Source organism: Urocitellus parryii, chromosome 3, assembly GCF_045843805.1.
Source record: "Urocitellus parryii isolate mUroPar1 chromosome 3, mUroPar1.hap1, whole genome shotgun sequence".
NCBI lineage: Eukaryota > Metazoa > Chordata > Mammalia > Rodentia > Sciuridae > Urocitellus > Urocitellus parryii.
The window spans coordinates 12,906,951-12,920,438 of NC_135533.1; the positions used below are offsets into that span (position 1 = coordinate 12,906,951).

The 13,488-nt window shown below is 37.6% G+C and overlaps 1 protein-coding gene across 5 annotated transcripts in view; it reads right to left on the bottom strand.

Annotated features, from left to right (window-relative positions):
- Positions 1–13,488, bottom strand: part of Agk (acylglycerol kinase) — a 76,503-nt gene that overhangs the window by 46,400 nt on the left and 16,615 nt on the right. For all 5 annotated transcript variants that reach the window (XM_026405401.2, XM_026405402.2, XM_026405398.2 and 2 more), the window contains exons 3-4: positions 6,637–6,676; positions 3,811–3,890 (exon numbers count right to left, since the gene is read on the bottom strand). In XM_026405401.2, the coding sequence (XP_026261186.2) occupies positions 3,811–3,890; positions 6,637–6,676 (120 nt within the window). The remainder of the gene's footprint in view (positions 1–3,810; positions 3,891–6,636; positions 6,677–13,488) is intronic.

The window sequence follows — 13,488 nt, forward strand, 5'->3', positions numbered from 1 at the left end:
CCCTGAAAGTTCTGCAAAAACAGATGCCAAACCTCCTTAATCCTTGAAACATGCATGACATGTTTCAAAGCTGCTCACTAAGTACAGGATGAATTAACTTAAAATGAGTGAATAAACCTGCCCCAAATATAGGCATGTAAATTCTGAGGAAAAGAATATGACATAATGGTGATGTCTCAAAATAAAAGTCATTGGGGCTGGGGATGTGGCTCAAGCAGTAGCACGCTCGCATGGCATGAGTGCGGCCCGGGTTCCATCCTCAGCACCACATACAAACAAAGATGTTGTGTCTGCCAAAAACTAAAAAACAAAAATAAATAAATATTTTTTAAAAATTTTCTCTCTCTCTCTCTCAAAAAAATGAAAGTCATTGTTACATTTCTTTAATACTTTATGTACTTTGTGTAACAATTGAAGTACTTTGTGTACTTTAAACCTATGATGCATGTCATTCTGATAGTGAACTCTTGTCCCATTTTTAGTCAGGACTCAAAACTGTCCAGGAATCAAGGGATGCAGAAATTGCAAAAACCGCCCCACCCAAACCCTCACAACGGCAATCTCAAAGACAAATCTTTGTTAAACCATACCAATTAGCTGACCAGTCTTTTACCCAAATATTTCCAATTATCGCCTAACAAAACAAATAATGCTTTTAAAAACTCAATGTCAAACATCAAATTTTTATATCTATATTTATGCAACTTCTTTCTAAAAAAGATTATTATTATTATTATTATTTACCAACAATGCATTCTTTGACTTTTATACTAGAAAGAAACTCAAAGGCCACTAATGTTAATCATGTATAGTTATGAAGAGACCAAATTCAATATCCTGTAAATTAAAAAGATATAATCACCAAATGGCATACAGAACACACAACATTTCTTATGAATTAAAATAGAACTGAGAAACCTGAACAAATTTTCATAAGAACCATCAAGCCCTACCTGAGCATACAATAAATAAAATACAGTCTACCTTGTCTACTGCTCTGCAAGGTTATCAGAATGAACATAAAAGGCTAAGAGGCCATTTCTCCTTTCCAGTTCGGCATTTCTGGGGGCTTAACCCAGCAATAAAGGGTTGAGTCAATGATACTGCAAACAGTTCTCTTTCCAGGGTTGCTATCATTGCTGGAGTAATAAGAATGGAGCAGTTGAAAGTAGAAATTTATTTCCTAAAAGCAAAACTCTGGAGAAGTCTCAATCTGCCATATCAATCTCAATAAATCCATAACCTCCTCTGAGTTCAAGAAAAAAGACTTGAACCTTTAATGTTTATTCATATATTTTTGTGATGTCCTGGGTTCAGTAAAGCCCTAATATAAAGGTGAAGATGTCTCCTTATAATGTTCTATATAAAAGATTGAAAAAGAAGTGTTACCAGTAAGAAATACATTATTTATTATATAATTAAGGGCAAGATAGCACCAGGGCTAAATAAAAACTTTATGTACTTACAGCAATTTCCAGGCTCAGGCACACGCACAAAATAATTACTCTTTAATGTATTATTTATTAACTCTAAATACACAGTTATCTTATTTCTTAAAGCTCTTCTGAAGTTTTAAACCAGTACTACATAATGAAATAGCTACATGATAAATTATAAATTATGTGTCACAGCAGAGCCACAATGATAAAGATGGTGCAATTAAATAGTGAAAGCTTATAAAAAAAAAAATTCCTGAGTTTCAGAGTAACTGCATCCTAGAAGCATGGAGGGATTCACCTTGTCAGAACAGGCAACACCTTAAGGGAGGAAAGACTCCACTTGAGTGACAGAATCTTAGCCCTGCCTTTAGATAGAGGTTATACTTTCAAATGAGAACCACCTTTAAAAATGCAAATACATTTACATGTTAAAATGTAAGCTGAACCTAAAACTGCCATCTACGAGGTCGAGGTCCTGGGTTCAATACTCAGCACCACAAAAAAAATAAAATAAAAATAAAGCTTCTCTGAAAAAAAATTATTAATTTAAAAAATGTTAAGCTATAGAGTGAGTCCTTAGCATGCTCAAGGGCCTACCTTTAATCCCTAGCATCAAAAAATGTACCTCTTAGAAATACAAACTCGAAGAAACTGATTATAGTTCAAGCAAACTGCCATAAACTTCTTCATCAGAAATTAGCAAGTAGTAACCTAAAAGGTCTCTAAAAGAATAGAGCACAGAAGAGTTACACCGAAGTTGGCAGAAAAAGTGCAGAGCTCTTGGGAAGGGTGGGACAGCAGAGTGGCAAGTGTTCTGCACCCAACAACAGCCTCTATGCTGTTCTACTGGAGCTTACTATGAAACAGAAATAGCATTTAACACTTCACAGGCATTGTCTCATTTAATACTCAAGACACCTAATCAATATGGAATGTACTATCACTATTTTGATATCACTATGTGACATCACTATTTTGATGAGTAAACATCTGAGGCTTTAAGAAGAGTAACTTCAAAGTATCCCAGAGTTAGTGAGCAGCAAAACAGTATATAGACAGGTCCCTCAACTCTGAAACCCATAATTTCTCCCCTGCAGGCCACCAATGACTAATTACCTTGGGTATGGTGGTGATAGTGCATTAGGACTTATTTACTTCTTGGTTATTTAATAACTGGCATTAAACAACAGTGATCAAGGCATTTGACTGGTGGGTTTATGGGGGCAAGCAGGTGGCTCCAATAAAGCCTGGCAAATATAATGTTAAGCCCATTAGACAATGTGTAGGTGAATACCCTACACTGCTGATTAAGAAGGAAAGCATGACTCGTCCTCATCTCTGTGAAGTCAGGTTCACTACTCCCCAGAAAAACCCAGAGGAACTAATTGCAGAGCCCATGCCAAATGTTGCTCTAGACAACAGTAGCCTTCCCCTTAGAGTACAACCCCAGCTATACTTTTTATTATTATTCTTAATGTCATTTCACTTAGGTCTTATGAGATCCAGTTTAAAACATGTTTATTAATTGCCCAATCCTCAGAAAAGCCAAAAAGAATAGTTCATTTCCCCCTCAATCCTCTCATTCTATTTTTAAAAATAAATTTTAAATTATTTCCCCCAAAGCTCTCAAGATTTTTATATTCACCCTTTCAAATGAATGAGAGCAGCATCCAGTTAACATCATAAAACAAGGTTCTATCTTGTTTTTTCTGCCCATGGTATTTTTGTCACCAACAGACTAGGTTCCTATACACTTCCTCCCCACCGCACCCCTTCTCCATGGACACATCATTAGCTACCAAAGCCCCAACTATTACTCTTCACATCTTAATTCCTACAAGTCCCTAAATGACAGTTACAGACTGCTCTGTGACATTAAAAGCACATAATGGGTCACGTCTGTCTCTAGGTCCCTACCCCATGGGCCATTATCTTAGCTGGGAATAGCAAGTATGCACCAAGACCTAGCTCAAGGTCCATTCCTTTTGGAAAGAATGTTCTGCCTTAGCAAACACACGGTGCTCTTGGCCATCTCTGAACATCTTGTCTACAGAGATGGTCTAATGATTTATGCCACACAGCAGAGCATTGTCCCCAGGGGGACCACTTCCAAGCAGATTAGACTTCTTTGTGAGTGTTAATTCTGGAATGATTACTAAACTTCAATTATACAAGTTTGCTAAGCATCAATTACCTTTATAGTTATTTCACATTAACTGTTAATGCTACACCGCAAATGTATCTTTTTGCTACTAGGGTATTAAACCTAGCTCTTCCAGTTCCACACAGACTAACTAGCTGGCTGAAATTCTGTGATTTCTTTTCCCCCTTTAGAAACATTGAACATATAATAAATCACAAACTGAACTACCCTTTGCAAGCTGCAGGGTTGAGAAAGACAGTTGCCTTCTTCACTTGCGCATTGGGAGGAATTAATTGATTGCCAAACTCCTGAAAAGGAAAAAAGAAAAGTTTTCAGTAAATGTCCTTTTATTCAGCTAGTGATCACATATATTTTTTCATTCCAAAAGAATTTACTTCTAACAGACATGTGATATACTCTGGAGAAAACAAATATTTATTCACAATCTCATATTGACAAAACCCATAAAGAACAACAACAAAAAAGAAAACAAACAAACAAACAAACAAAAAACCCTGCAACATTAATGACAAAAAAAATCCTGCTTCACCTACTAGAGGTAGTTTTTCTCCATAAAATATGCCTAAAATTATTATAAACATAACAAGTAAGGCCACAGGCTGTAATGAGAGAAGTTCAACCCATGTGTCTTATCAGAATACCATCTTTTTCTCTTTCAGTTTGGTACTAAAACTTATTCATGAGAAATCTTTGGGTTGCCAGTTAATCTTCATAGCTTCATACATATTGAAATTAAACCTAATAGTCTATGTGTCTCCTCTTCTTTGCAACCCTGTATAATAACTAAAATAGCAGCAACTGGCATGGGACAAGAAATGTAACTCGTAATTTACTAAGCACCTAGCATTTGCCACCCTCACATATATTATTCTTAGTTCTGAGAAACCAAGGAGATTTAATGCAATTTCAGTTTTATAGACTAGAAAGCCAAGATTACAACAGATTAAGTTACTCAAAGTCACAGAGTTACTGAATTACAAGTCTAGAATTCACATTTATCTAGCTCTAAAACCCCAAGTTCTGCTTTATGAACAATAAGGATATGGTAGAATTAAGAGGTAAAAAACTAGATGTGAGGATTTTAAAATGGGAACTAAGTGAGAGCTACTGCTACAATGTCTGGACTGGAGAAGACAGTTGACAAAATGAGAATTGGAAAGCACAAAAAGAAAACAAATTAGTTCTTGGGTGGTGGGGAACAAATCTGGGTTAAGGGGTCAGAAGTCTAGTGTAGAAGTACAAAGTAAAGACTAGAGAAGAAAGAAAGTTATACAAAGATCTTTTATTAAGTAACTCACTCTAAATTTACCCTACTGACAGTCCACTAGAAGTCCTCACCAGTATTTCTTACTAAAAACAAACAAACAAACAAGATCCCTTCTTTTTTCTTAAACACTCTTTGTTAAAAAAAAAAAAAGTTTCTGCTATATTATCATTTCTATTGCTTTCACTCTTCCTTAGACCTTAATATTTTACTGCCAAATCTCTAAATACTGCAATACTTTCTTTTTCTACCCATACTCATCTAAAGTGTGATCAAAAATAATTTTATTAACCCAGTTCTCTGGCCTGCCCACTTCCAAATCTACAGTCCTAGATTAGTCCTTCTTGTCCTGGTTTCCTCTCTGGAATGCTTATTCACTTGCAACTTCAGTCTCAGATTCACAGTGTATTAAGGAGTTTATGTGAGATAACATTGAGTTGAGTTTATGTGAGATTTTTTTTTTAAATCATTCTTTCAAGAATTTAATCTGAAAAAAGGACATGGAAGAAGTAATTATAGAAGACTATAAGGATGAATCCACTTCCATTCTGTCAGGTGGCAGGAGCTAACCATGTGCTGGAGAAGGGGACAATTAGAATGGTAAAGAGAGGTCAGTATGTGAGAGGGAGGAAATTAAAGGAACACTGTCCCTGAAATATTGAGGAGCTGGAATTCAGAACAGAGGTGGAGGCATTTACTTTAAATAAGGGAGGATGTCTGAGGTAGGACTCACCTTGAATTTGATATTAAAATTTACTTGATAATTACCTTGATTATACATTGCATACATGTATCAAAGTATCATACTGTGACCTATAAATATATACAAATACTGTGTCAACTAAAAATTATGTTAAAAATTTAAAGTTTATTTGAATGAAAAACTTGGAATCATGAGATATTTTAAAATCAAATTCTTCAAACAGATTTAGAACAGATAACAATCAGTAAAGTCAGGAATTTATTAATAGTACCTGTTGTGATTGTCATTGTCATCCATGAAAACATTTCAGAAACAAACATGAGGTTTGCCACCTACTTCCACTAAATGCTCCATTCTTTTGCCATTTTTTTATTTTGATGAGCTATTTTTTGTTGGGGGGGGGGCATTTCTGGCTTCATAAGTTTAAATGACATATAATGAAGAAGGAACTAGTCACAGAAACTCACCAGTGAAGTATAATATACAAACGGGACGGGGGGGTGGGAGGGACAAAATGTGCTCTTAAATTTAAAAGGATTTACAATTCTACTATACTTAACCACAACCAGATAAATAAAGTTTAAGGAAAATCCCATGGAATTCTGATAACAGTGCTCATAGTATGAATCCGCTGTGTTAAAGAAATGGGCTTTAAAATATGAATCAACAATTTTAAGATTTGACTTTCAGAGGTAACACCTGCTCTAAACTGATACTCTTGGGGATTATTTGGATCAGAGATGATTCAGAGTTTAGCCAGATTTTCAAGGACAACTGCAGACATGAACAAATTTCCAGAGCTTCAGCCAGTCCAGTTATGTGTTCTTGGGAGTGATCCAGAAAAACAAGCCTAACGGGGTGGGCGTTAGAACTGTTCTTCACCAGATGGTTCACTTCCTCCCTTCTACTCCAAGTTGGCTCTCAGCCTGATTCATCCCCTGATAGTGGGAAAAAATTGCCAGACTGCACTGACGCAAGACCCTGTGCACATCCCTGGAGTAGCATGGGTTTCCTGCACCATGGAGATAAGGGGAGTTTTAATTTTATCACAGAAAAACAGCATTACCTGAGCTTCTTGACAGGCTGCTCTTCTTAGCAGGTTATCACTATCAAAGCAAACAAAAGAGAACTAACATTAGTATTAACTTTCATAGGAGATTAAGAGCCACACAAAATTTGTGGGGTTTATTTTTCAAATAAACGCCTCTCTTCCCTATAAATATCCAAGTAAAAGTTTCTAAAAGAGCTGATCCTGATAAGTTATAGGCATATTTGAAAAATACATCTCTATATGAAATTCTGCATTAAGTGCTTCTACTGTGTAGGAAGAATAATACCCTCTCCCCACAAAATGTCCATATCCTAATGCCCCAAACTTGAGGGTGTGCTATTTTACATGGCAAAGGGACTTTATACATGTGATTGAATTCAGGACTTTGAGACAGTAAGGCTGTTCTGGATTGTTGGAAAGAGCCTTAAAGCACAGCAGCTTTCCCAACTGTGATCAGAGGCAGATGTGACTCCACAAGGATAGTGGATTGCAGGCTTTGATGAGGGAAGGCGGCCAGAATCCCAGGAATGTGGCAGCTTCTAGAGCTGGAAAGACAGGGGAAGGGATTTCCCCTAAGGCCCCCAAAAGGATAGCAATTTTTGCTGACACCTGATTTCAGCCAGTAAGATCCAAGTCGACTTCTAATCCAGAAGACATAATAAATTTATGTCAAACCACTAAGTTTGTGGCAATTTATTAGGCAACAATAAAATATATACACATATCCTGATTTTTTTCTTATCTAGTAGAAATCAATCAGGTCATTTGTCAGAAATAAGTTTGATGTTTAGTTGCTTCTACTACTATTTTACCTAAATTTCCTATTTTTTATATTACTGTCAGACTCTCAATTATATCATAAATAGAAAATTTTGTCAAGAGGCAAAATTCTGGCTTTCAAAAAAGCATTCTGTCAGAATATAATCATCTATTTAACATAAAGGTCTCTAAAATGTGTCCTAAGAGCACTCTGAATGACTCTGATTGCCTACAGGGCCCCAGAATCTTCCCCACATGAGAGTATGTGTTCATGCACATTGCTGACATTGATCACCTGGTTAACAACAGTTAAGGAAATTAATTTGTAGAATTTAAAAGGTAAATAGGGTTGTTTTATTTATATTTACTTTCTAGATTCTTTTTATAACAGTAAGGACTTTGAATTTTGCATTTTCAAAGTAACTTCAAATTTGATTTTAATATTTAAGGTTGAAGGAAAAGAAATGAATATAAACAACCTGTGGGTTTTTGCCATAGTTCTAGTCAAAGGCTGCTTGATGCCTTTTCTTCCACAGCTAGGCTGTAGAATAACCCCTCAAACAGTCAGCTTCAATAGGAAAACACTATCCAAAGGGAACTATCAACAGTGCCAATCTGAAACCTGAGAGTGATATTCCATAGAACCTCAAAAGATAAAAAGCTCAGGGAAACCAATCCCCAGTGAAGTCTGGCCCACAGCTGGCCCTGGCAACCAGGCCCAAGCCCCAGCTTCTTGTAAGACTGCCCCACCACTGCCCAGGAGGCATGAGAGCTTTGTCTTCTTCTCCTCCTTGCCCACTCAGGACTCCCAAACACACTTTGCTCTGTTCCCTGCATCCCTCCCCATCACATGTTCCCAGTGAATCATTTCAACATCAACAAAAAACCAAAAAACATTCTATAAGATGAGGTAAATTCAGGTACAAATTAGTAAAACATTTAAAAATAATTAACATGCTCATAAGCTTTTATAATTTACTTGGTACTTCACATTTAGAATCTTAAATACAATGTGAGATAAAATATTGAACCCACCATAACCTCTGGGTCATAATGTAATATCAGGTTTCCCACAGTAACCTGGGCATGGTTACTAGATCTCCCCTGGACTGTGCTAACCCCACACCAGCTCCCACACCATCCTGGGAATGCAGCTTCCAGCCACTCACCCCTATGCTCCCCAACCACTTCCTTTTAATTTTTTTTCTGGCAGGCTGATTTGCTTGTTCCTCCAATCTCCTATGAAATTTGCCTGTGCCTCCAATCTCCTATGAAATTTGCCTGTGGATCCTTCTGCACAAGTCTTCTAGGCCTTTAAAAATTGCAAACCTGTCTCTCCATCCACATCCATTTCCTCTACTTCTTCCTTATAGGTCCCTTCCCCACTATGGGGATGGATGTCTGAAGGCCACAAACTTCTCTGGTTCACAAGCAGAGAATACCATCCTCGCTGCATTTCAGCCACAGATTCCTGTGTACTTACCTAGCTCCAAAGAAAACTACCAAATGTATATAAGAATAATGGTGTAGCACTTTGGAACTTTTCCCCTGCTAAATTCTTTATTGCTAAAAGGAAAATTTTGATGGCTAACTTATAATTAAATATATGAAAGTCCTCAGGTCTCTTCAGCTTATTACTACTGCCTAATTTATCAGAGTGCTCCTCAAAAATCAGAAGATTTTATGATAGTTAATTCCCTGAATTCATTGTCCCAAATACAATACTCTGTCAATGTTCCCTTGAGAAAGCCAGAACATGTACCAATATAGATACTACAAAAGAAAATCCCATTATAATCATACTTAACTTCAATATCCGAACAGTATTACGAATCTTGATATTTTCTGAACGAGTCTGTTTTTAAAAATCAAACACATTCTTAAAGAAAAAAAGATTTCTTCCATTGAAATGTGGTAGTCGTTAAGTATCTGAGAGGGATAGGTTCTACCCTCCATAGATATCAAAATCCAATACTTTCAATATTTAATATACAAGGTAAATGTTATGTAAATAGTTGTTTAACTGTATTATTTAGGGAACAATAACAAGAAAAATCTATACATGTTCAGTACAGATGTAATTTTTTCCCTAATAGGGCTAACTATACTCTGATGATCTACAGCAAGCTCTGAAAACTATTTCAAAAAACAAATTCCCAAATTGATTCAGTAATGGCAGCACTGTTAGAATAGAAAATAACTTAAAATTCATAAAGCAATACTGTTTGCCAGTGTTTTAGTTAGCTTTTTGTCACTGTGACTAAAATGCCCAAGAAGAACAACTTAGAGGAGGAAAAGTTTACTGGGGATCACAGTTTCAGAGGTGTCAGTCAAGAGATGGCCAGCGTCATTTTTCTAGGCCCAAGCTGAGGCAGCACATCACAGGGGAAGGGCTCAGTGGGGGAAGCTGCTCAGTTCAAGGCAGGTTCAGGAAGCAGAGAGAGAGGAAGCGGGGAGAGGCCACAAGGAAGATGTACCTTTCCAGAGCAGAAGTAGGCTTCCAAGGCACACCCCCAGTGACCCACCTTCTCCAGCCATGCCCCACCTACCTACAGTTACCACCCAGTCCATCCAAGCCTGATTAGTTACAGCTTTCACAATCCAATCATCTCACCTCCAACCATTTCTCCATTAATACAAGAGCTGTTGTGGGACCCTTCATATCCAAACCATAACAGTCAGATAACATGGCAATTGTTTTTATAAATGCTTAATCTTTCTAACAACTTTGCAAGGGTGGAACTACTATGTACTATAGAATTTTCTCATTTTTAAGAATGATTATCTCCCACAAGTCCACTTGTCCTTGCTTCTACATTTAGCAAAATGCATGTTTTCCTGTTCCTAAAAGACACTATGGACTTTATACCTACAAAGATTTGAACATTTCATCCCTCACTTTAAACAAAAATTCCAAATTCAATGTGACCAATTCCCTCACCTTACCACACACAAACTTGTTTGCCTTATCTTTCTTCTTAGATTATAAACTTCTTGAAGTCATGGATAATTCACCATTCGCTCTTCCCCAGCCCACAGCATAGACTCTTATAGACAGAGAATACTCAATAAATACTTGTTAATAAGTAAGTGGCAAATGTTTGAACAGGAAGGATCAACTATATTCACATATGCAGACTATGTCCTGGAAGAAAAACTGAAGGTTATACTTAGTATGAGTATCTGGCATTCTTGAACTAGCAGATCAGCTGAGATGGTTCTCCAGTATGAATCCCACCAAAGCACAAAAGAGTCATGGTGTAGAACAGGATGAAAACCCAGAACTGCCATGCGAACTATATAGATCAAGATGATCCCAGAAGGTGTGCATGTCTGTATGTAAAATGTAATGGCACTAGTAACCTCTAAAAAGGCTAAGTGAAGAGTGCCTTTTGGCATTCCAGGAATCACAAAAACTGTTGAACTGAGTCTGATCATCAGAAAATTCCAGATTGCTAATGGGTCAAGAATCTGAACGTGAACCAAAGATCCTGTTACCAAACAAATAAAGTAACTGTATGTAAATTCTAAGCCCATGTTCTTTCCAAAATTCCAAGCTATCTTCAGGGAACTGAAGTTAAACACAATTTGCAAGAGGCACTACAAAACATAGTCATATCAGAAAGGATCCCTGAAGACCTACCAATATTGAAATGTGAGTTCTTTGACAGAAATCAGAAGCCTCTGGATCAGAAAATGAAAAAATCTGCTGACGTCACTGCCTGAAGCTTTAAAAGAATATGAACATGCCTACTACTACAAGTAACGGGATGCTCTCAATTTATTCCAAGTCATAAATGTTTTATTTATTACCTCAGGACTGCAAAATAAGTTCTTTCAATAACAATTTTACACAGAGAGAAAAATCCCATTGATCCATACTGTTTCCCAAAATGGGTATTTCCCACTACAGTCTAGAGGCACATATAAGTCCTACCACCGGCTTTTCCCTTGATGCATGCAAAGAGTTTTGCTTTGTACAAAACAGATTTCAAGTTTAGATGCATAGGGGTTTTTAGCCCTTGTTCCCTCCTGACCTGCGGGAAAGATGGGGAGAGCACGCCCCGACCAGGACGAGCCAAGAAAGGAGAGGGCCAACTGACTGCCCACATCCCTCGCCAGAGGACAATCAGACATGTCAGGGAGACCAGTCAAAGCAGGAGCAGTCAAAGCAGGAGCTCGTTTATTGAGAAAACACACACAGCTAATATAATGTACAGGAGCCAATCAGGATAAAGATCAGCAGGGTGGGGAGAATTCACATGTACACCCATCTTATAGGCAGTAATGGGAGACGAAGGCGGAAGGGTTCTGAGCCTATCCTAGAGGTGGTTCGATTTTTCGTCACAACCCACGGTAAGGCCTTCTGGCTGATCGCCAGGCACCATCCTAGCCATGTGCGGCCCCAAGGTTGGGAAGCGGCAAATAGCCAGCAAGTTAGGTTTCCTCTTTTCTGATGTAACATGCCCCACATGTTAGTTGGTGGCAATTTTAACAATGCAAGGGTTAACATTTTTAATAATATAAAGCAAGCCAAGAGCATTTTCTCAAGAATGTACTTGCTACAAAAGGAGGGAGAGAGAAGGAAAGGCAGGCAAGTAGGAAAGGAGGAAGTAAAGTTGCTAGTTAACAATGAAATTAATAAAATACCCAGAATGAAGAATAAACCCCAACACCAATGGAATGTTAGTATGCCATGTCACAGTGAAGTTGATTCTCTACAGAAGCCCTTGCCAAAAATATGTTTTATCTCATTTAAACATAAGCTCTGTGATTTACCCCAGAGATATGGACTTACCCACCAGTCAAGCAGGAACTCCTTGATATATACAGCAATTTTCAGGCTTACAATCCCTGTTTTTACTATTTTTATTTCTTCAAATATGAAAGCTATACAGCATCCAGGCAAATAAAATGCCTTTGTGAAAGTATCCAAGCCCAAGCTCCATTTCCTAGAAATCTGAAGCTTTAAGGCTGAAAAAGTCCTTAGAAATTATCTAGTCTAACACTTTTCAATCTTTCCTTCACACATGCCGATCCCTATAAATCAAACCATAAGACAATATCTCTCATCTGGGCAAAGACACACAAAACATGTACAGCTTCAATCTCAGGTCTCTAGGTCCCAAGTGATTCTGGTATGTTCACTTAAGCTGTGTTTCTCATTTCCTTTGACTTTTACAAAGTAACTAATTAACTTAGTACAAAGCTATCTAATTAACTTAGTACAAAGAAATCTTCAGCCTAGAATCGCCCATGGTTAGAAGTTTAGCTAGAAGGCTCAGAACTTCAGTCTCCTGATTCTCTGCACTCTGCCTATATTCTGTATTCCCCAGTGACAAAAACACAATCAACAAAGCACTGTCCATTCTTTCATGATATACATAGGCAAATGCAACCACCAACAGTCACCTAATCCATGGATTACCACACAGGTTTATTATACTTTCTTCCTACAAGTGAGCTTAGGTAAAATCCAGCAACTGAATCTAGCAACACTCTATTTAATAATTCAAGAACATTTATTAGCCAAACTCAACCTCTGTCCATGATGGAAAGGCCTCAACTCCAAAAATCACCCTTTCCCAATCTATTATCAGACCCTAGTCATTTTATTCTATACTTATGTGGAACAAGTTACTACTTGTGTATACTTCAAGTACCTTCTAATTTCCCATGTTTTTTGCACACAACTTGTTCCCCCTCCAATTCAGGATAGGAAGTTCATGAAAGATGGCGTCCCCTGAGTGGTTTTCTCACCTAACCAAGCTGATCATTTGGCCTGCTTATCGAAGTTTTCATTAGCAGAGGATGGTTTTGCAGTTTATCCTCTCACTCCACTGACCAAGAGAAACAGAAGCAGAGAAAGCCTTTATCTCCAGAGCTTTCAATTTCTCTTAAAGCATGAAACCATTCTTCTTCCATTCTCTTATTCTAGACTTAGGTTACCACAAAACATCAATTTCTCTTCCTACCTTACTATCCTAGTTGGCTGAATTCTGTACACAATAGGAAGAAAGTTCTTTGTGACTGGCGGCTGAGTTTTCACTGAGGTCCAGATGGCACTGCCATCAGGCCAGGCTCTGGCAGCACTAAAGGGCATCCTCT